Source organism: Bubalus bubalis, chromosome 2, assembly GCF_019923935.1.
Source record: "Bubalus bubalis isolate 160015118507 breed Murrah chromosome 2, NDDB_SH_1, whole genome shotgun sequence".
In the NCBI taxonomy this organism is placed as follows: domain Eukaryota; kingdom Metazoa; phylum Chordata; class Mammalia; order Artiodactyla; family Bovidae; genus Bubalus; species Bubalus bubalis.
In genome coordinates, this window is record NC_059158.1 from 20,884,033 (window position 1) to 20,907,700 (window position 23,668).

Here is a 23,668-nt window from a genome sequence, read left to right on the forward strand (position 1 = left end):
TAAATACTGAACAAATACAAATGAGAAAGGCAGTAATTCAAAATAGAATGACTTTGGACATCTTGACCGCTGCTCAAAGGAGAGACTTGTGCCATAATAAAGGTTGAGTGCTGTGTGTATATCCCAGTCTTGTCTGGAAATGTTACTGAAGCTCTGAGAGATACACAAGCTCATGTAAAACAAATGTCAGATGACTCAGTACCTTTTTGGACTTCTGTTTTTTCATGGATAAAGGGCGATTGGTGAACTGTCAATTGTTGTTACAGTTGCTCTGTTAATTTTGTTATGTGGACCTTGTATTCTCCAGTATATTGTCCAATTTGTGTCGCTGATATTGACTACATTTACCCAAGTACATGCCAAAGGACCTATTGTGCAATATGTCCCTATAAGTGATATTCACATTAGAAGCTGAGAGCATCAAGAGGGGGGAATGAAAGACGAAAGGAGCAGGTTGCCTTGACTGGACTGACTTCATTTTTAAAAGAAAAGGAACTCCATCTTACACTCTCAGCAAACTTTTGGACTGTATATCTGGGAGGCCATGCAGATAAAATACCAGCGGCTGAACAGGTCTCCGGGATGGATAAAAACCAGACCAGGCAGACCCTGTACCTAGACCTCCCGGAGCCAGAAGGAATGCAATGCCCACTATGTAATCAATCACTATCTTCTGAATCTTAATAATACCTATTGATGTGGGGTAAACTGTATGTCCAGATAGCTTTAGAATGTGAATTTATGGCTAAAACCTGATTGTATCTCTTACTAACATTGTCCAGAGTGGGTTTTAAAGAATTTGCAGATGTGGGCTTGGGCACGTACACTTTGGGCATAAAAGGTTGTCACAAAAATTGGTTGGTAACCCTGGCTAAAGAGGAAACTCTGCCTCAGACCCGCTGGTATAATAAACTGCACTCCACTCCTTCATGCTGTCCTTCTGAGTGAGTTTGCTTTCTGGAGTGTTTGGCTACAACAGAGGGAAAATTAGTTTGTGATCTAACAGCAAATCTGTTGTTGGGGAGGGGGAAATTTCCCCTTCTCCTCTTGAGTACCTGTGGTTGCAAGATGTTAACAGGAGAAAAAGAAAGAAATTTTAATTCATGAACATGGAGGTCCCATGGAAATGGGACCTAAGAAGTGGCCAAATCAGGCAGCTTTGATACTTTTTAGACAAAGAAACTTAGGTTCTGGGTACCCAGCTACTGAAGAATCTAAATAGAGTTTAGGCTTGAGGTAGTAAATTAAAGAAGTAAGGTTTGTTTATATAACCTTAACTTAGAATATCTTTGGTGCTAATGGTATCTTTCCACCAAATGCATGGAGTACACCTTTCACAAGAGAGATTTCTTGCTTTTAGGGAGACAGAAGAGTCTAACAGCAGTTCTTGTAGTGATACCAGATTCTTCAGTAACTTTATTTCAACATAATCAGTATGCCACTGAGGCACATTTTGGGTACCCTGGACCCCAACACTGTGAAAACACAAATCCCAGGGAGAATAAAGCTCCCTGTCCTAGCGGTGGCTTAAATCAAGGCTAAGTATACATTTGCCAGTAGATGTTTGAAACAGAAGTATAAATACAAATCATGCATTAACACAAATGTAAAACAGGCGCCAAATTTTAAAATAAAAAATTGTGGCAAGTTAAAACTTTTAGACGATTTATTCACAAAATCAAATTTTAAATTAATATTTTAAAGTAAAAAAGATTTTAACTAAATGAAAAGGTCACAAGTGAAATTTTCAAACATTAAGTCTGACTAAATTTCTAAAACTTTTATTTGCAAAGGTAAATTACATTCTCAAAACTTAAATTTTAAAAACTCAAATCTCTAAATTAAATTTGGAAAATTAGTTAACACTCAAACTTAATTAATTAAAAACCTGAAATTTCAGTAAACTTCAAAAGTTGAGCCATCCCTCAACTGGAGTCTCACCCGAGTCCTTTGGGTAAAATGCTACTTTGACCGCTAGAATACAAAGAAACCTCCCCTCACTTCCAAAATAGTTCTCCAAAATTTCCGAAGAGCATGCCTCATCCCCCTCCTTTTGCATTTCACCACGGAATTCTTTAGGATAAATTATACTTGAGGGTCTACCTCGCCTTAGTCTCTTCAGCTCGGGGGTCAAAGGTTCTCATGCTTTGTATCTCGCGGCTGACCCTGCCTACTTCCGCCCTTTCCGCTAGTTCCTGCACTTTCCGGCACAGTCCTTTCTTTTCGTTTGACGTCACTCGAGCCGGCCCCGCCCACCAAACGCAGGCTGTCGCACACTAGTGCGTCAGAGGCGCGGCGCTTTATGGCTGCCCTGTCTTACGTATCGGCAAGCATGGAGGTAGAGGGTTTGGAGCTGGGCGCCGCGGAGCTGGGACCTCTGGAAGGGAGTGACCAGAAACTAGAGGCAGAGGAGGAACAGGAGGAATCTAAAGAGGCGGCTGGTGGCAGCAAGAAACGGGTAGTGCCGGGCATTGTGTACCTGGGCCACATCCCGCCCCGCTTTAGGCCTTTACACGTACGGAACCTTCTCAGCGCCTACGGGGAGGTCGGGCGTGTTTTTTTCCAGGCTGAGGGTAAGTGCTCAGGCCTTGATGGTGAGGGAAGAGGGGTGGTACTCGCCGGCACTGAATACACAGTGCGTGTTTGTTGCCTCAGCCGTGCTTGGAGGCGGTGACGGAGCCGGGGACCTGCGTCTGTTTTCTTTGGTAAGTAGGTGACGCGCACGTTTTTAGAAGGCTGAAATGCAGAATGTGGGTAGCTTTGTATACCTAGCTGAGCCTAAATTCTTCGCTAATTTTTGGATTCTAATCTCGGCTCCGCTCACCCTGCTTTCTTGAGGCGAATTTACCAGTTTGTTAAATGAGTACGGCCTGAATTAAAATCTCTGATTTTTCCACAAAACTGAACGTATCTCTTTGTCATGTCGAGGCCCAGGTCAAGAGACAGTATATGATAGGCCGCGCCCAACTCCCATTCAGTCACTAATTGGGGTTGGGGGCCTGTGCAGGTTTTAAATAGAACGATTAGGGCAGACGTAATGATAAAAGAATTAACATTTGAGGAAAAGGTTGAGTTTAGATGAGGGGTAAAGTGTGGACTATGCAGTTAGCCACTTCTGGGCAAAGACAAGGTGGGATCCTGGCCTGCGGGGAGGTCTGGAGAATTGGTGAGTGGGAGATGCTGTTGAGTAGATGCTGTATGGGCCTCTTTGACCACTGCTTTGTCTTGGACTCCAGACGGGTTCGTGAAGCGCAAGAAGAAGGCAGCAGCTGCCTCCGCCGCCGGAGGGAAAAAGCGGTCCAAGTACAGCAAGGACTACACGGAGGGCTGGGTGGAGTTCCGGGACAAGCGAGTAGCCAAGCGTGTGGCGGTCAGTCTTCACAACACGCCCATGGGCTCCCGCAGGCGCAGCCCCTTCCGTTATGATCTGTGGAACCTCAAGGTGAGGGGATTGGCTTGTCTGCCGCACCACTCACCCTCTCGCCTTCGCGGCCACAGCCCACGCACCCCTATCATCTTTTTGGCGCCCATCCCTTCCATCAGCTCCCCATCTGTGATCTGCCCTACTCAGATCTTTTCTTGTTTTCCTGTCCACAGTACCTGCACCGTTTTACCTGGTCCCACCTCAGCGAGCATCTTGCTTTTGAGCGCCAGGTGCGCAGGCAGCGTCTGAGAGCTGAGGTTGCCCAGGCCAAGCGTGAGACTGACTTCTATCTTCGAAGTGTGGAGCGCGGACAGCGTTTTCTTGCGGCTGATGGGGACTCTACCCGCCCGAATGGTTCCTGGGCCTTTGTCCAGCGTCCTACTGAGCAGGAGATGAGGGCCCGGAAGGCAGCTCGGCCAGGGGGACGTGAACGAGCTCGCCTGGCTAACGCTCAGGACCAGGCCCGCTCCAACCGAGGGCTTCTTGCCAAGATCTTTGGAGCCCCTACACCCTCAGAGAGCAGGGGGAACTCCTCACCGGTCAGGAACTCTTGAGGGTCAGAGAGGCCCCTTCCACCTCCTAGCCCAGCCCAGCGTCCTGTCTACCTTATAATGACTACCCAGGCGGACATTCTGTTGTGTTTCTCAAACCAGGAGTCTGGTGAGTTCCTCAGAAGTTTTGTAGGCCTCTCCTCTTCCTCCTCCCAGCTCCTGTACATGCCTGGCTGAGGCACTTAGTTCTTACCAGCATGATTATGCTAGTCTGCTCATGTCTGTTTTACCTTGTTCAGTTCTTGGCTTCCTGTCTTCTGCCCACTGGGACCCTTTAAAAGTCCTACTTTCTGGCCCCAGGAACGGCCTTTACCTTGAGTTAGCGTGATAATGGCTAGTCCAGACAGCTGTTTACCAACCACATTATTGGGCAGCAGCAACATCCTTTTTATTTAGAAAAGATTAGTAGGGACAGGGGTTAATGGGCTGGAGTGGCTTGGGAGCTACCTTCAAAATATATTTATAGAATAGAAAAAGATATATGTAAATACATATTTTTAAACATGCCTTTGTAGTTTATGGCGTGGGGGGGGCCGGGTGGAGATGGTCATTGGATAAGTTCCAACTTGTGTGTTGGACAGAATTCACCCACCTTCGCTCCATCTTCTGGACACAGGATACCTCCCTCCATTTTAACCTGGATAGTTTTCCATCTAATCAGTTTCTTAGGCCATGTTGTTAACACTTACCTAATTCAACATTTACCTATCTAATCAATTTCTTAGGCCTTGTTGTTAACACTTATTTAATTCAACGTTTACTAAGTCACTATATGAGGACACATGGCCCTTGGTGTAAGTCTTATAGACTGCTAAGAAAGACAGATGTTTAAGAAATAAATGTATAGAAGTACTGTAGGCATCATGCTAGATGTATATAAGAGGTAGAGTGAGGCCATGGGAAGGCCTGATTGATTCTATCTGGGAAAGTAAGCAACATCCTGAGAAGTGAACCAAAGTCTGAAAGAGCCTGATATACTCCTGTAATTGCAAACAAAACTCCATGGATGACGTGTTGGGTTCAGACTGTTGTGAAGGTGGGCAAAGCCTAGGAGGTAGTTGTGCACACATGATGTCCTTCTGGTGCATTTATACATTTTGTCTACGCTTAGACAAGGGAAGGTTCACAAACAACATGCAAAGCAGCTCTGGAGGTGATAGAATGCATGTAAGCCACTGATGGGAAATGAAAACTCAGATGTCAACAAAAAACTGAAAAATATCTATACACAGCCTCATAATAGACTAAAATTCTGGCTTTTAAACTTACAGGAAGTGTTAGATCAATAATAGTAAAGTCATTTGAGTTTTGTTTGTGCCATTTATGTTCTTAGGTTCTTTTTGTTCTTTCTACTTAACTGTCATCAATATAATTATCATTGTGTTCTTTGGGTCAAGTGGATTCACCTACTTTGGCTCTAAATAACTAAGCTTTGTTAAGCTCTCAACTTGTTAAGTGCAGTTTATTTGGGAGGAAAGAAATGAATTATGATCTGTTAGGTGTAACATTTTTCACAATCCTCAAAACTCAGCACACAAACACATCTGTGCTCATTTCATGTGGGTTTATTCCATGTGGACTCTTCATGATGTCTTCCATGTGAACCAGGAAGATCCAGTTTCAGAATCTGACAAGCTGTTATATTCATTTATTCAAAGTTCTGAGTGTCTGTTGTCACTTCTACATAGAGAATACGAAGATGAAGAAACTTAAGTTACTAACAGTAAAACACACATAGGGCTTAATTTTTTGAATGAATGAACTTGTGTTTCCAGATTGATGTTATATATAAGGATATTCAAAGTCAGCATTTCAGTCTCAAGTTTAAACAGTTCTGCATGTGGAGCTCACACCTATGGGTGGGTAAGTCACAAGTGGAGTGAAAAATGAAAATAAGAATGGGTGGAAGGAAATCGATTTCCCAGGAACTATAATTGTGATTCCCTCACTTCTAAGCCCTTTGAAAGGAAAATACCTTTTTTATACTTCCAGTTTTGTCCCCATTTGAACAATGCTTAAGTTTTTTATATGAGTTAACTTGTTTAATACACAAGCATACAAAATCATATCATCTCCACATTTCCATCATTAAAATTAGGCTCATATATGACACAAGTTGCTCCTTAATGTTTTTTATTACCAGCATCTTCCCCAGTTGCTTTGCCTATGTGTATATGGTAAATGTTTATTGCATGAACATCATGTGACATATAGTGAAGAGTTACTGCAAATATGAATGGATTAATCTAATACCAAGTGTTGCAAATTGGGTGATTTAGCGCTCAACCATCCCCTATATGATTAGACTGTTAGACTAAGTTAGGAACCTATTGTTGCAATGAATTCTTTGAATCAACTTAGTTACACACTATCCAAGAAGGTAGGACCCTGTATTTGCAGAAAGTGATAAATTGGTAAGATGAGAAATGGGATTCTGCTTAAGAGAGTAGGAGGGCTCTTGATAGGTGTGTCCAGGCATGTGAAATTCCTGAAAATGTCCAAAAGTCACAAAGCACTCTTCCTCAGTTTACTTTTCCATTGTTCTTCATATCTCTGGAAGTAGTCTTGTAACAATACTGTGGAGTTGAAGGGGAAAAACCCTTTGTCTAAGCCTCAGGAATGTGCCGTTTCTCTAAGAGTTAACGTTTCAGTGGATTGCTTGTGGTCCCTGACTTAAAATGGTTCAGTGTTTAATTTTTCATCTTCAGTGCAAAGGTGGTGCACATTCAGTAGAAACTACTTCCAGTTTTGAATTTTGATCTTTTCCATGGCTAGTGCCATTGATAAGTGGTGTGATACTCTCCTGGAGCTGGGCAGCCATTCAATCATAAGGGTAAAGTACAGTATTCAATAAATAATATGAGATAACACAGTTATGAAATAGGCTTTAGGTTAGATTTTGCCCAACTAACGAAAGTGTCCTGAGCACATTTAGGGTAGAGTTGGTAAATCATCTGCCTGCAATGCAGGAGACCCGGCTTTGATTCCTGGGTCAGGAAGATCCCCTGGAAAAGAAAATGGCAACTCACTCCAGTATTCTTGCCTGGAGAATCCCATGGACAGAGGAGCCTAGTCTGATAGACTTGGCAACTAAACCACCACCACCAGGCTACGTTATGCTGTTCAGTAGGTTGGGTATATTAAATGCATTTTGGAATTACAGATGCTTTCAACTTAGATGGGTTTATTTGATGTGACCCTATCCTCAGCAGAGGAAGATTCTGTGTTAATTAGATTTCCCAACCTTTAAGAGGGAGTCCCACCTCCAATTCCCAGCAGAAGAGGTAATTTTCTTCCTTTTTGGTAAATGTGTCCACCATTCTCACACCCACACAAAGCTGCTGCTGCTGCTGCTAAGTCACTTCAGTCGTGTCCGACTCTGTGTGGTCCCATAGACGGCAGCCCACCAGGCTCCTCTGTCCCTAGGATTCTCCAGACAAGAATACTGGAGTGGGTTGCCATTTCCTTCACCACACAAAGCGATCTGAGTAATAAACTCAGCCAGAGGGAATGAAATGGAAAGTAATTGGTTAAAGTGTTTGCTTTTCTAGGCTCTAATTTTTTTTTTTTTTTAATATGTTAAAATGTGGAATACCTCTGAGACCTGAACTAAGCTTCCGTGAATAGCAATGTAAAGTGTTTTGGCTTTCCCTTTCCTCGGCCTCCCCTTTCAGGCGTGAAATCAACTCGGGAGGATGCAGAAGAACTTACAAAGGAGCCTGGTGCAGGCACAAACACCAGTTGTGTCTCAGGATACTGCAGGATATGGGAGGGCGTGGTTGAAATTACCCTAGAAATCACAGGGGAAGGGTAAAAGGGGAGGGAAGGACAAGAAAATGTGTTTGAGAAGCACATCTGGTGTAGAAGGGCTTCAATGGGTGGCAGCTTCCAGGGCGAAGACCAGGCATTGACCCAGGACTGGTCTCAAGGGACCTGAGAATAACCGGGACTCTTGTCAGTTACTGCCCACTCATCCCACCCGTGAGCTACTGTGTGTGATTGAGTTAAGGGTCTATATTTTAAATACATTTTTATATATTTATATAATATATACTATATATATAAAGAGAAAATAACCTAATGAAAAACGCCATGCACTTTTAGGTACATTTTATTGATACTGTTGCACCCATTTGAACATTCAGGACAGAAATTCATAATAAAGCACTAGTTAATATGAAATAATAAGATAATGGAGACCAGAGTTATGGCTTTCACTTAACTAAATGTGAAAGTGCCCAAACTACTCACCTAAAGGAAGCCCTCGCCTGAATTCTTTTCAAGGAACAACTTGCTAGGCTTGGCTTTCGTGATGGTCATTTGTTTCCCCTCAACTTTTCCAACTTTCTATTGGAAAACTTAACAACAGATTTTCTTCTAAATTATTTACCCATCTTCGTTGCTCTTAATGGTGTCTTTCCCATTTAATGTATCTTCGTGTCTATGGAATCCTTCGAGGGGTTTTCCATCAATTGAATTATTAGCGAAAACTCTCTCACTGAAATGAGAATAAGTTCTGTCTGGATGTCTTTCCTTAGAATAAGCTCATGTTTGGGTAAACAACAGTTCCGCATCCCAGTGCCCACTTAATTGACACTCCAGTTTTTCTCTACTAGGAATAATATCTGTATTATTACCCAGCAAAAGATACATTTCTAAAATGTTATATACAGTTTAAACTGAAAAAATAACATCCTTGGAAAAGAAACTCTATAGTGTCTGGCTCTGTGGCACAATCAGTTAGCACCTTTGGCTGTTAACCAAAAGGGTGGTGGTTCAAGCCCACCCAGGGCTGGCTTTGACGGATGTGATCTGTTCAGATCAGATCAGTCACTCAGTTGTGTCCGACTCTTTGCGAACCCATGAATTGCAGCACGCCAGGCCTCCCTGTGCATCAACAACTCCTGGAATTCACTCAGACTCAAGTCCATCAAGTCAGTGATGCCATCCAGCCATCTCATCCTCTGTTGTCCCCTTCTCCTCTTGCCCCCAATCCCTCGCAGCATCAGAGTCTTTTCCAATGAGTCAACTCTTCGCATGAGGTGGCCAAAGTACTGGAGTTTCAGCTTTAGCATCATTCCTTCCAAAGAAATCCCGGGGCTGATCTCCTTCAGAATGGACTGGTTGGATCTCCTTGCAGTTCAAGAGACTCTCAAGAGTCTTTTCCAACACCACAGTTCAAAAGCATCAATTCTTTGGTGCTCAGCCTTCTTCACAGTCCAACTCTCACATCCATAACATGACCACAGGAAAAACCATAGCCTTAACTAGATGAACCTTTGTTGGCAAAGTGATGTCTCTGCTTTTGAATATGCTATCTAGGTTGGTCATAACTTTCCTTCCAAGGACTAAGTGTCTTTTAATTTCATGGCTGCAATCACCACCTGCAGTGATTTTGGAGCCCAGAAAAATAAAGTCTGACACTGTTTCCACTGTTTCCCCATCTATTTGCCATGAAGTGATGGGACTGGATGCCATGATCTTCATTTTCTGAATGTTGAGCTTTAAGCCAACTTTTTCACTCTCAACTTTCACTTTCATCAAGAGGCTTTTGAGTTCCTCTTCACTTTCTGCCATAAGGGTGGTGTCATCTGCATATCTGAGGTTCTTGATATTTCTCCCGGCAATCTTGACTCCAGCTTGTGTTTCTTCCAGTCCAGCATTTCTCATGATGTACTCTGCATATAATTTAAATAAACAGGGTGACAATATACAGCCTTGACGAACTCCTTTTCCTATTTTGAACCAGTCTGTTGTTCCATGTCCAGTTCTAACTGTTGCTTCCTGACCTGCATACAAATTTCTCAAGAGGCAGATCAGGTGGTCTGGTATTCCCATCTCTTTCAGAATTTTCCGTTGTGATCCACACAAAGGCTTTGGCATAGTCAATAAAGCAGAAATAGATGTTTTTCTGGAACTCTCTTGCTTTTTCCATGATCGAGCGGATGTTGGCAATTTGATCTCTGGTTCCTCTGCCTTTTCTAAAACCAGCTTGAATGTCAGGAAGTTCACGGTTCACATATTGCTGAAGCCTGGCTTGGAGAATTTTGAGCATTACTTTACTAGCGTGTGAGATGAGTGCAATTGTGGGGTAGTTTGAGCATTCTTTGACATGCCTTTCTTTGGGATTGGAATGAAAACTGACCTTTTCCAGTCCTGTGGCCACTGCTGAGTTTTCCAAATTTGCTGGCATTATTGAGTGCAGCACTTTCACAGCATCATCTTTCAGGATTTGGAATAGCTCAACTGGAATTCCATCACCTCCACTAGCTTTGTTCATAATGATGTTTTCTAAGGCCCACTTGACTTCACATTCCAGGATGTCTGGCTCTAGGTCAGTGATCACACCATCGTGATTATCTGGGTCGTGAAGATCTTTTTTGTATAGTTCTTCTGTGTATTCTTGCCACCTCTTCTTCATATCTTCTGCTTCTGTTAGGTCCATACCATTCCTGTCCTTTATCGAGCCCATCTTTGCATGAAATGTTCCTTTGGTATCTCTGATTTTCTTAAGGAGATCTCTAGTCTTTCCCATTCTGTTGTTTTCCTCTATTTCTTTGCACTGATCGCTGAAGAAGGCTTTCTTACCTCTTCTTGCTATTCTTTGGAGCTCTGAATTCAGATGTTTATATCTTTCCTTTTCTCTTTTGCTTTTCGCTTGTCTTCTTTTCACAGCTATTTGTAAGGCCTCCCCAGACAGCCATTTTGATTTTTTGCATTTCTTTTCCATGGGGATGGTCTTGATCCCTGTCTCCTGTACAGTGTCATGAACCTCATTCCATAGTTCATCAGGCAGTCTATCAGATCTAGGCCCTTAAATCTATTTCTCACTTCCACTGTATAATCATAAGGGATTTGATTTAGGTCATACCTGAATGGTCTAGTGGTTTTCCCTACTTTCTTCAATTTAAGTCTGAATTTGGCAATGAGTTCATGAGCTGAGCCACAGTCAGCTCCTGGTCTTGTTTTTGCTGACTGTATAGAGCTTCTCCATCTTTGGCTGCAAAGAATATAATCAATCTGATTTTGGTGTTGACCATCTGGTGATGTCCATGTATAGTCTTCTCTTGTGTTGTTGGAAGAGGGTGTTTGTTATGACCAGTGCATTTTCTTGGCAAAACTCTATTAGCCTTTTTGCCTTGCTTCATTCCGTATTCCAAAGCCAAATTTGCCTGTTACCCCATGAGTTTCTTGACTTCCTACTTTTGCATTCCAGTCCCCTATAATGAAAAGGACATCTTTTTTGGGTGTTAGTTCTAAAAGGTCTTGTAGGTCCTCATAGAACCATTCAACTTCAGCTTCTTCAGCATTACTGGTTGGGGCATAGACTTGGATTACTGTGATATTGAATGGTTTGCCTTGGAAACGAACAGAGATCATTCTGTCGTTTTTGAGATTGCATCCAAGTACTGCATTTTGGACTCTTTTGTTGACCATGATGGCTACTCCATTTCTTCTGAGGGATTCCTGCCCGCAGTAGTAGATATAATGGTCATCTGGGTTAAATTCACCTATTCCAGTCCATTTCAGTTCGCTGATTCCTAGAATGTTGACATTCACTCTTGCCATCTCTTGTTTGACCACTTCCAATTTGCCTTGATTCATGGACCTGACATTCCAGGTTCCTATGCAATATTGCTCTTTACAGCATTGGACCTTGCTTCTATCACCAGTCACATCCACAGCTGGGTATTCTTTTTGCTTTGGTTCCATCCCTTCATTCTTTCTGGAGTTATTTCTCCACTGATCTCCAGTAGCATATTGGACACCTACTGACCTGGGGAGTTTCTCTTTCAGTATCCTATCATTTTGCCTTTTTGTACTGTTCATGGGGTTCTCAAGGCAAGAATACTGAAGTGGTTTGCCATTCCCTTGTGATCTGTTAGGAACTTTGTGGGTTTATTTACTTTCTGATTCTGATTCCCTATCAGGTTCTGAAAATCTTTACTTATTAAGTGAAAATCTTACCAAATGTTTCCTAGAGTTGTCTTTGGAAAAGTTTCACTGAATAACTGAGGGATAGAGTGAAGGTGTCTCAGGAAATCAGTAAGTTAAAGGTGTCTGCTGGTGCATGAGAGGCCAATCTGAAGAGACAGATATTTTCATGCCCCTCTGCTGTATACAGGGACCGGTGTATGACTTATGGGGACCTCAGTGAGGGAATCTAGAGACACGGAGAGAGACGGAAGAACACAGTACAAATCAGTACAAATGACAGACATGGAGAGAGAGGGAGGCAGAGAAACAGATGAAAACTATATTGAAATCAAGATCACATGTGACTTTAGAAGAGGATCCACAGGCGCCTTTTCTAAAGGAGGCACTTCAGGAAGGCCTATGGTGACAGAGATCTTCTGAAATATGAGATCATCAAGGAAGGATGAAATTTAACTTGGATTGGCCGAGAAATCCAGAGCCCAAAGTTGCCCTGTGAGAACCTGAAGAATCCTAGAATCAGAAGCAAATGATCCTCAAAGGATGATTGCTGATCCAGATCTTCTTTGAAAAAGGTTCCTGACTGGCAGACTTTCTGAATCTTCAGGAAGCCTCAGGAGTTTTTAATACAGCTTAAATTGATAAAGTACATGGTCCATCATCTTTAGAAATAGAGCCCAATAGAAATGCCATGAAGATGTTCTCAATTTAGGAGCATCTCTCCCACCTGAAAGCAGAGCTGGCTTAAGCATAGCTCTACTATTTCACAACCAGAGTGCTAAACATTCTCAAGAATCACAGGGACATTTCGTGGTCCAAAGACTTCCATTTGCTACCCCTTCTTTGGAAAACATACACTGACAAAAGTTTGTTCCCTCAGGTGATTTCCTGGGCCCAACACATTCTCCCTTTATGATCACGAGTTATTCTCCCTTGACCACTGGATTTCTGCATGTATTTGAAAACTTTGAAAATAAAAGTGATTCATCCTTAGGGTTAGTTGAACCTTAAAATAAAAAATTCATTCCAAAGGTCTGGAAACAGCCAGGAATCTTTGTTCCCTTACATAAAGTAATTCTCAATTAGTTCACTTAGTTAAGTGATTATAAAATTAGATCAAATGGAAGCTTGATTGAATTTTAAATCTTAGTGTTTTGGCATGTCTAAATATTAATCCCATGTTACATTATGTCCATTACACCCCCATAGAGATAGTATAAATGTAGAATTTATTGTTAACTAGTCTTCTATAATGGAGAAGGCAATGGCACCCCACTCCAGTACTCTTGCCTGGAAAATCCCATGGACGGAGGAGCCTGGTGGACTGCAGTCCATGGGGTCACGAAGAGTCGGACATGACTGAATGACTTCACTTTCACTTTTCACTTTGCTGCATTGGAGAAGGAAATGGCAATCCACTCCAGTGTTCTTGCCTGGAGAATCCCAGGGATGGGGGAGCCTGGTGGGCTGCTGTCCATGGGGTGGCACAGAGTCGGACACGACTGAAGTGACTTAGCAGCAGCAGCAGTCTTCTATAAAGAAACTTCAAGTGGGAGTCTGATATGAACAGTCCAGTTCATTGGAGAAATTTAGAAGTGCAAGGATCATGTTTCTAGGTCTTAAATATTATTTACTATAATTCATCGGCAGATGTGAGAGTAGCTTGATGTTCACCTAATATATTTTAGTTGGTTTTAAAAGTCATTATCAAAAATAGCATGATAAATTAGGGTGTAGAAGAAACCCTGAGAATCATGGTTTAAAGGGATAAGCAGAAAATCCCTAAGTTCTCAGTAACTGAGACAGGTCTAGATGCTCAGATTTGGATCTGAAGCCCAAGGGAATAAAAGAGTAGTTTTCTATTGAATTTACTTCACAGAAAATATGTAAAGACATAATGTTACCCATGTAATAAAGTTTGGAAATAAGATTTAAAAATCTTTTCAGTAGGGTAATCTAGAATAGGAAAACTCATATAAGCACGTGAGTTTAGCATAAAAATATATGATATGAATCTCATAGGTCCCAATTGTGTGTTGCACTTTGGGGATGCTTGGGCTGTGATTCTGCAAAACACATTTCCCCTTTGCTGGCTGGTTTTCTGTTAGATTCTGTCACTAGAGGGACTATTCTCTGGTATGTTCTGTATTATAGGGCGACAGCTGTCCACTCTGCATTGACAAAACATTTGTTCCATTTTCCAGATTTTATGAAACACCTGTAGATCCAGGTTTATTGTATCCTCAGAGATCAGACATCACCTGGGGGATGATGGAGGATGAGGAAATGGATCAGAAATTGAGGGCAATCACAGGTCATGGTGGTGGATTTCTGGTTAAATTGACACACACTGTTCTTGCTAAAACTGGAATTCTCAAGTGAGTGCTTAGACGGGCCTAGGAGAAGGTTCAGGAGGGTGACCAAAGTTTTTTCAAGCAGAGAAAATTTGGCAGGTCAGGACTCATAGGGCATCCAGCTACTTTCCCAACAACTTGCTAGAGATTTGTCAAATTTACTAACAATTTTTTATTTTGTTCATTTTCCCTATTTTGCTATTACATTTTAATTATTTTTCACTCTCTTAGTGTTACTCTTTCCTTTCTTCTACTGTTTTGGTTTGAATTTTTTCTTTTTTCTATCTGATTAATGTGGAAACGGATATCTGACTTTTAATTTCTCATTTCAGGACATCCCTGATGGTCCAGTGGCTAACACTCCAGTCTCCCACTGCAGCGGACCTGGGTTTGATCTCTGGTCAGGGAACTAGAACCCACATGCCACAAATAAGAGTTTGCATGCTGTGACTAAGAACTGGCACAGCCAAATAAATTTTAAAAATAAATAAATAAATTTCTCTTCAGAGCTCTGTGTTTTCCTTCATACAATTTTGTATGTGCATTTTCTTTTGTGGATTTTATTATGTTATCCTTCTATTATCTTATAGTTTAAATATTTTCATTCTCACTTGACTTATTCCTTGACTCATGGGTTATTTTTTATTTCTAAATATCTGTAAATTTTTTGTATGTTTGTTGTTGATTTCTAATTTGGTATTTTGTTAAATTTCAATTTTAAATTTACAGATACTCATTTGATGGCTCAGGACATGGTCTACTTTGGTGACTATTTTATTTGCATTTGACAAGAATGTATTTCAAAGAGCCATTCTTGGTGCTTTGTTAATTATCTCCCACTGTATGTTTGTTTTCTCTGTGTATCCCTATTTGTTTTGCTTGTGCTTCCTTTGAGTTTGAGTTCCTATTATTTTGCTCAGTTTTTTTGAGATGGAAGATTAGTCTACATATTTTCAGGCATTCTTATGTTCTGAAGTGCATTCACATCTATAAAATTTCCTTTTCCTTTTGCACCATCCACAAATTTTAATATGACGTGCCTATATAATTGAGTAAAAATATTTATTTTTTATTGCGGTTTCTGTCTTGACACGTGTTATTTAGAAGTTATTTTAGAAGTTATAATTATGTTCCATAATTTCCAAGCAGGTATAGATTATCTGATTACCTTTTTATTATTGACTTCTAGTATAATGCACTGTAACCAATAGCAAAGTGAATGCTTCTGGTCCTTTGAAGTGAGGCTTCAATTATGACCCAACATACTGTCCATTTTAGTATATTTTCAGTGTAACCTCTTTTTTTAAAAAATCAACATGTTGTACATTACCTCCTCAGGACTTACTTTATTTTTGACCATCTTTACCTATGTCAGCAAATTTAGAAAACTTAGCAGTGGCCACAGGACTGAAAAAGGTCAGTTTTCATTCCAGTCCCAAAGAAGGGCAATGCCAAAGAATATTCAAACTACTGCACAATTGTGCTCATTTCACATGCTAGTAAGGTTATGCTCAAAATCCTTCAAGCTAGATTTCAGCAGTATGTGAACCGAGAACATGCAGATGTACAAGCTGGATTTAGCAAAGGTAGAGTAACCAGAGATCAAATTGCCAACATTCACTGGATCATAGAGAAAGCAAAGGAATTCCAGGAAAACATCTGCTTCATTGATCACACTAAAATAATACCTTTCTTTGTGTGGATTACAACAAATGGTGAAAAATTCTTCAAGAGATGGGAATGCCAGATCACCTTACCTGCCTCCTGAGAAACCTGTGTGCAGGTCAAGAAGCATAGAGACAGATGTGGAACAATGGACTGGTTCAAAATTAGGCAAAAAGTAAATCAATGCTGTGTATTTCATCCTGCTTATTTAACTTATATGCAGAGTACATCATGCGAAATGCTGGGCTGGATGAATCACAAGCTGGAAGATTGCCGGGAGATTGCCGGAAGAAATCAATAATCTCGGATATGAAGATGACACCACCCTAATGGTAAAAAGTGAAGAGGAACTAAAGAGCATCTTGATGAAGGTGAAAGAGGAGGATGAAAAAGTTGGCTTGAAACTCAACATTCAAGAAACTCAGATCATGGCATCCGGTCCTATCACCTCATAGCAAGTAGATGGGGAAACAATGAAAACAGTTAGAGACTTTATTTTTTGGTACTCCAAAATCATTGAGGACAGTGACTTCAGTCATGAAATTAAAAGATGCTTGCTCCTTGAAAGAAAAGCTATGACAAACCAAGACAATGTATTAAAAAGCAGAGACATCACTTTGCCAAAAAAAGTCTGTCTAGTCAAAGCTATGGTTTTTCCAGTAGTCATGTATGGATATGAGTGTTGGACTGTAAAGAAGGCTGAGTTCTGAAGAACTGAAGCTTTTGAACTGTGGTGCTAGAGAAGACTCTTGAGAGTTCCTTGAACAGAAAGGAGATCAAACCAGTCAATCTTGAAGGAAGTCAATCCTGAATATTCATTGAAAGGACTGATACTGAAGCCGAGGCTCCAATACTTTGGCCATCTGATGCGAAGAACTGACTCATTTGAAAAGACCCTAATGCTGGGCAAGATGGAAGGCAGGAGGAGAAGGGGACAACAGAGGATGAGATGGCTGGATGGCATCACCGACTCGATGGACATGAGTTTGAGCAAACTCCAAGAGATAGTGAAGGATTGGGAAGCCTGGTGTGCTACAGTCCATGGGGTTGCAAAGAGTCAGACACGAATGACTGACTGAACAACAACTCTTTGAAAAGTCCTTAAAAGATAAAGTGGGAGGCTACCTTCCTAGTGGGTGGGAAAATATGAGGCTTATATTTGAAAAATTGAGTGACCCCAAAATTTTAAATATTCTCAAAATCACACTTGTAATTTCCTAGCAGGTTACTACCAATGCTGCTGCTGCTGCTAAGTCGCTTCAGTCGTGTCCGACTCTGTGCGACCCCATAGACGGCAGCCCACCAGGCTCCCCCGTCCCTGGGATTCTCCAGGCAAAAACACTGGAGTGGGTTGCCATTTCCTTCTCCAATGCATGAAAGTGAAAAGTGAAAGTGAAGTCACTCAGTCGTGTCCGACTCTTAGAGACCTCATGGACTGCAGCCTACCAGGCTCCCCATACATGGGATTTTCCAGGCAAGAGTACTGGAGTGGGGTGCCATTGCCTTCTCCGACTACCAATGCTACTAACCTGCTACTACCTAGTAGGTTACTACCTAGCAGTACTATTAATTTTCCTCTTAAAACTATCTTTTATATTTATGTTTTAAATTTAGTTTCACATATTTCTCAATGGAAAACCGGTACAGGCTTGTTCTTAAATTAGGCCTCGGACCACCAGTTTGAAATATCTAAGTTGCTGCCTTGACTTTCACATTTTTACAAATGGTTCATTTAAAATGAAAATTGTTTTAACCACATGTAGCCCATTCACAAGATTCTTTTTGCAGTTTTCAAATAACCCTAAAGCAACCAACACAATTAGCAATGCTTAATTATTTAGAAATGCTGAATTCTCATGGAATGTGGAACAATGTGTTCTAAACAGTGTTATTTTAACCAATGGATTAGAACATTAAGGAAAGTTCACTGGAATATATCAGTTCAGTTCAATCGCTCAGTCGTGTCCAGCTCTTTGTGACCCCATGAATTGCAGCATGCCAGGTCTCCCTGTCCATCACCAACTCCCGGAGTTCACTCAGGTTCACGTCCATCGAGTCAGTGATGCCATCCAGCCATCTCATCCTCTGTCATCCCCTTCTCCTCCTGCCCCCAATCCCTCCCAGCATCAGAGTCTTTTCCAGTGAGTCAACTCTTTGCATGAGGTGGCCAAAGTATTGGAGTTTCAGCTTTAGCATCAGTCCTTCCAATGAACACCCAGGACTGATCTCCTTTAGAATGGACTGGTTGGATCTCCTTGCAGTCCAAGGGACTCTCAAGAATCTTCTCCAACACCACAGTTCAAAAGCATGAATTCTTTGGCTCTCAGCTTTCTTCACAGTCCAACTCTCACATCCATACATGACTACTGTGAAAACCATAGCCTTGACTAGATGGACCTTTGTTGGCAAAGTGATGTCTCTGCTTTTGAATATGCTATCTAGGTTGGTCATAACTTTCCTTCCAAGGAGTAAGCGTCTTTTAATTTCATGGCTGCAGTGATTTTGGAGCCCAGAAAAATAAAGTCTGACACTGTTTCCACTGTTTCCCCATCTATTTGCCATGAAGTGATGGGACTGGATGCCATGATCTTCGTTTTCTGTATGTTGAGCTTTAAGCCAAGTTTTTCACTCTCCTCTTTCACTTTCATCAAGAGGCTCTTTAGTTCCTCTTCACTTTCTGCCATAAGGGTGGTGTCATCTGCATATCTGAGGTTCTTGATATTTCTCCCGGCAATCTTGACTCCAGCTTGTGCTTCTTCCAGCCCAGCATTTCTCATGATGTACTCTGCATATAACTTAAATAAGCAGGGTGACAATATACAGCCTTGACGTACTCCTTTTCCTATTTGGAACCAGTCTGTTGTTCCATGATATACTGATCTTTAAATATTTCTTTCTCAATCTTTAAAGTAATAGACCCATGCACATGTAAATCTTCAAGCTTTCTGCATACCAGTTCATTCAATAATAAGGTGTTCAGTGTGGGAAATTGCTTCACATGCAGAGCCCAAAAACCATGAGTGAACTGCCTTAAATTTATTGACTCACAAAACAGCACTTATTAATATTTATCTTCCTAAATGAATCACTATGCCTTTACCAGTAGCCTGGTGGCAGAAGGAGCAGAAAATTGCTGAAGGTCATAATTGCAATTCACCAAGGAAGAAGGAAGGACATGCTAAGTGCCTGGTTCTCTCATCCCAGTCTACTGTACTCGCACCTTTTCTTTCATTTCTTCCCTTCCCACTACATTTTGATGGGCTTTAATTTCCCTTGTGATATGTTTTTCAATGCTAAACTTCCTCCCTAACCTTGCTTTTTGTCGTTTCCTCATCACCATTTCTCCTGAGTTCACCACTTTCCCTCCTCATCCTTTCTCTTTCTTCTGTAAATGTTTTCCTTTTCTAACACTTTCCTCTTATACACAAAGTTTGTATCTCTTCTTATTTTTCCCATACTTACTATTTTTCTTCTAACACCCACACAATACTTCTTTGTAAACCTCCATCTCCCTTTACTTTCTACTAGTTTAATGCCTCTTGAGGTCACAGGAAATAATTACTAAAATGAGGAATTTTAAAAAACAGATTCAGTTCAGTTCAATCACTCAGTCATGTCTGACTCTTTGCAACTGCATGGACTGCAGCGCGCCAGGCTTCCCTGTCCATCACCAACTCCTTGAGCTTACTCAAACTCATGTCCATTGAGTCAGGGATGCCATCCAACCATCTCATCCTCTGCCATCCCCTTCTCCTCCTGCCCCCAATCCCTCCCAGCATCAGGGTCTTTTCCAATGAGTCAACTCTTCGCATGAGGTGGCCAAAGTATTGGAGTTTCAGCCTCAGCATCAGTCCTTCCAATGAATATTCAGGACTGATTTCCTTTAGGATTGACTGGTTGGATCTCCTTGCAGTCCAAGGGACTCTCAAGAGTCTTCTTCAACACCACAGTTCAAAAGCATCACTTCTTCAGCACTGAGCTTTCTTTATAGTCCAACTCTCACATCCATACCTGACTACTGGAAAAACCATACCTTTGACTAGAAGGACCTTAGTTGGCAAAGTAGTGTCTCTGCTTTTTAATATGCTATCTAGGTTAGTCATAGCTTTTCTTCCAAGGAGCAAACGTTTTAATTTGGGGCTGCAGTCACCATCTGCACTGATTTTGGAGCCCAATAAAATAAAGTGTCTCACTGTTTCCATTGTTCCCCCGTCCATTTGCCAAGAAGTGATGGGACTAGATGCCATGATGTTTGTTTTCTGAATGTTGAGTTTTAAGCCAACTTTTTCACTCTCTTTCACTTTCATCAAGAGGCTCTTTAGGTCTTCTTCACTTTCTGCTATAAGGTTGGTGTCATCTGTGTATCTGAGGTTATTGATCTTTCTCCCAGCAATCTTGATTCCAGCTTGTGCTTCATTCTGCCTGGCATTTCACGTGATGTATTCTGCATATAAATTAAATAAGCAGGGTCACAAAATACAGCCTTGACGTACTCCTTTCCTGATTTGGAACCAGTCTGCTGTTCCATATCCAGTTCGAACTGTTGCTTCTTGACCTGCATACAGATTTCTCAGCAGGCGGGTCAGGTGGTCTGGTATTCCCATCTCTAAGAATTTTCCACAGTTTGTTGTGATCCACACAGTCAGAAGTTTATCCTGAAGTCCTTCAATCTATGAAATGTCAGAATGATTTCATTGGATGGCATCCTGGGAATTGCTTTTCTCTTTCAAACTGGACTTGGTGTTTTGGGGAATGCCATTCTCTTTGTGTGCTACCCTCATATTTTCTTTGTGAGCATCAAACAGAGGTTCATATGCCTCATAATAACCCACTTATCCTTGGTTTATATGTCTCTAGTTTGTACTACAGGAATCCCTGAGGCAGGAGCAGCTTTGGGGTTCAGAACTCTCATAGATGATATTATATGTAAGACAAATGCTTGCCTACACAGAGTATCATGTGACCTTTCCATCTATTTGACAGGTTGTTTAAGCATTCTTCAAGCCATCACCATTACCCTGGTAGCTCTTACTGGGCATCATTTAAAGCCAGAAACCCACTGTACGTCTTTTATTCCTTTCTATACATCTGGATGCTTAATCTACTCATATCTTCTAATTTAGTAATCTCAGTTACAGCCTTAAGGAATAGATCTCTATCCAGAGTCCTGCTTCATTTGGGAAATAAATGGATGACCTAACTAGATGGTTCTTTCTCACATTCATGGTTCTTCGAAATACCTTCTTCCTGGGTTCTATGTGCTGGACCAGTGGATATATGATGCTTCACCTCTGTAAGCATCATAAGCAAATACAGCACCTGCACAGGTCAAGCACTTATTTCAAAATGAGCCCTGAGATGAGAACAATGAAAAAGATCATCAATTTAACTCTGTGTTTCATCTCTATCTAAGCTTGATAGATATCTATATCTAAGCTTGATATAATTTTTCCCTTCAATCTAGGCAGTTGTTCAAAAACTGACCCTGTGTTTTTGAATACCAAGAAATTCATTGGGGTAAGTTTTGCCTTAATAAGCCCTGTGAAACTTCTCAGCAATGACAATCAACTGCACAGATTTTCATCACCTGTTTTTAAGAGAAGTAGAAATTAATGACTCAAAAAGTGAAGTTCAGTTGTCATAATGATACTACATAGGAATAAATGCCAGGCAATGATGAGATACTGTCAAGCAATTTATTAAGAAACAAGTTATAATTATCCCCATTAATAAGCAATGAAAGTTGATAGTGCTTCCACATTGTCTTGCCTTTAGAAAAATCAATTTTAAGACCACAAGGGAAAATATTAATATAACCCACTTAACAACAAATAATATTGAAATAACCACTCTAGGTGAAAAAGTCAATCCCAAAATGTTACAAACAACTGTATAATCCCACATATATGGCATTCTTAAAATGATAAAATTACATGAATAGAAAGGAGCTTAGTGTCTTCCATGGGTAAGGATGAGGCAGTGAGGCAAGTGTGATTTAAGGCCACGTGAAGAATCTTCGTGGTTTCAAAGGTGTTCTGTTTCTTGACTGTATCAATGTCAACATTCTGGTTGTATTATTGTATTCTAGTTTTTCAAGATGTTTCTTACCACTATGAGAAACTGGGATGTCTCTATTACTTCATATCATTGTCTATGAATCTACTGTCTGCCAAAATGGCAGTCCAGTAGTTAGGGCTCAGTGCTTTCACTACTGAGGGTCTGGGTTCGATCCCTGGTCAGAGAAATAAGATCCCACAAACAGCACAGGCAAGAAAAAAAAAATTGAACTACTAAAATGCATTAGTAGTTTAGGGATAAGGAGGGGTAGAAAGGATGCTGACATCACCAAGCATGCGTGCATGCTTTGTTGTGTCTGAGTCTGTGACCCATGGACTGTAGCCCGCCAGGCTCCTCTCTCTGTCCATGGAGATTCTCCAGGCAAGATTACTGGAGTGGGTTGCCATAACCTCCTCTAGGGGATCTTTCTGATCTAGGGATCAAACCTTCATCACTTGTGTCTCCTGCATTGACACCACCTGGAAAGCCTATATACAGATATGTATATGTAAATACATACATATATATATACACACACACACACACACACACATATATATAGTCTGTATGTATTTGTTACTAAGTCACGTGGGGCTCCATTTTTTTCACAAATAAATGTGCAAGAGAGAGTAGTTATGAGAAAAAAAGAATCCCTGTAAACCATTATCCAATTTGTTTTCTAGATTACTTCTTCCGTAGTATCTTACTGAATACTTTGGCCACATCTTTGTTCTGGAGGCTGTATATAAGGGGATTCAGCAGGGGAGTGAGAATGGTGTAGAAGGCTGACACCATCTTGTCCTGGGCTGGGGATCGATTAGAAGTGGGTCTCTTATATATGAACATAGCTGCTCTATAATACATCCCCACCACAATAAGATGTGAACTACAGATGGTGAAAGTCTTGTGCCAACCCTCCCCAGAACTCATGTGAATGATGGTTATAATTACACGTGTATATGAGATGTTGATGAGTGACAAAGGGAGGAGGAGCATTACTTCACAACAGATGAAAATAAGTGTTTCAAATGTGGAAGTATCTTTGTGTGAGAGATGTGGGAGTGCTGGGACATCACAGAAGAACTGGGATATTGCTTGGGAACAATAGGAAAAGGACAAAGTAACAGCTACATCAACAATGCCATCAAAGACACCAAGGAACCATGAAGAGGCAGCCATGAGTCTACAAAGTTTCCAGTTCATGAGACTGGGGTACTGAAGAGGATAGCAAATGGCAACATAGCAGTCATAGGCCATGACAGCCAACAAGAAGCACTCAACACCACATAGGGACACACAGAAAAATATCTCAGCTTCACATCCTGCTACAGAAATGGACTTCCTGCCAGACAGGTAGCTGTGGGCCATCTTGGGTACAGTGGTGCAGATGAGCATGAGGTCCATGAGGGAGAGCTGGCTGAGGAGGAAGTACATGGGGGTGTGGAGCCGCGTGTCCAGGTAGATGAGGAGGACCATGAGAGTGTTTGCCAAGAGCGCCATTGTGAAGATGCCCAGGACCAGAGAAGAGAAAGATGTGAGTGGATGTGTAACTAAAAATTCCTATCAAGATGAAGTCAGGGTTAAATGTCTGATTGTCCCATTCCATGATGAATATTTTCTGTATCTAGAACCACAAGAAATTATAAACATTACATATCTGGATAATTATTTATACACTGTCT

At 41.2% G+C, this 23,668-nt stretch overlaps 1 protein-coding gene and 1 pseudogene across 1 annotated transcript; one reads left to right on the forward strand and one right to left on the reverse strand.

Annotated features, from left to right (window-relative positions):
• Window positions 1–2,264: 2,264 nt before the first annotated feature.
• ABT1 (activator of basal transcription 1) lies at window positions 2,265–5,422 on the forward strand. The gene is made up of 3 exons (XM_006047997.4): window positions 2,265–2,573; window positions 3,237–3,442; window positions 3,598–5,422. The coding sequence occupies exons 1-3, from the start codon at window positions 2,303–2,305 to the stop codon at window positions 3,976–3,978; spliced, it is 858 nt and encodes a 285-aa protein (XP_006048059.2). The 5' UTR covers window positions 2,265–2,302; the 3' UTR covers window positions 3,979–5,422.
• Window positions 5,423–22,670: 17,248 nt separating this feature from the next.
• Window positions 22,671–23,668, reverse strand: LOC102393870 (annotated as a pseudogene).

What these genes read in the sequence shown, in the direction of transcription:
- ABT1 (XM_006047997.4), top strand. Translation starts at nt 2,303, where the DNA reads ATGGCTGCCCTGTCTTACGTATCGGCAAGCATGGAGGTAGAGGGTTTG. An exon ending in TGTTTTTTTCCAGGCTGAGG is followed by an intron (nt 2,574 to 3,236) that starts GTAAGTGCTCAG and finishes CTTGGACTCCAG; the next exon opens with ACGGGTTCGTGAAGCGCAAG. An exon ending in ATGATCTGTGGAACCTCAAG is followed by an intron (nt 3,443 to 3,597) that starts GTGAGGGGATTG and finishes TCCTGTCCACAG; the next exon opens with TACCTGCACCGTTTTACCTG.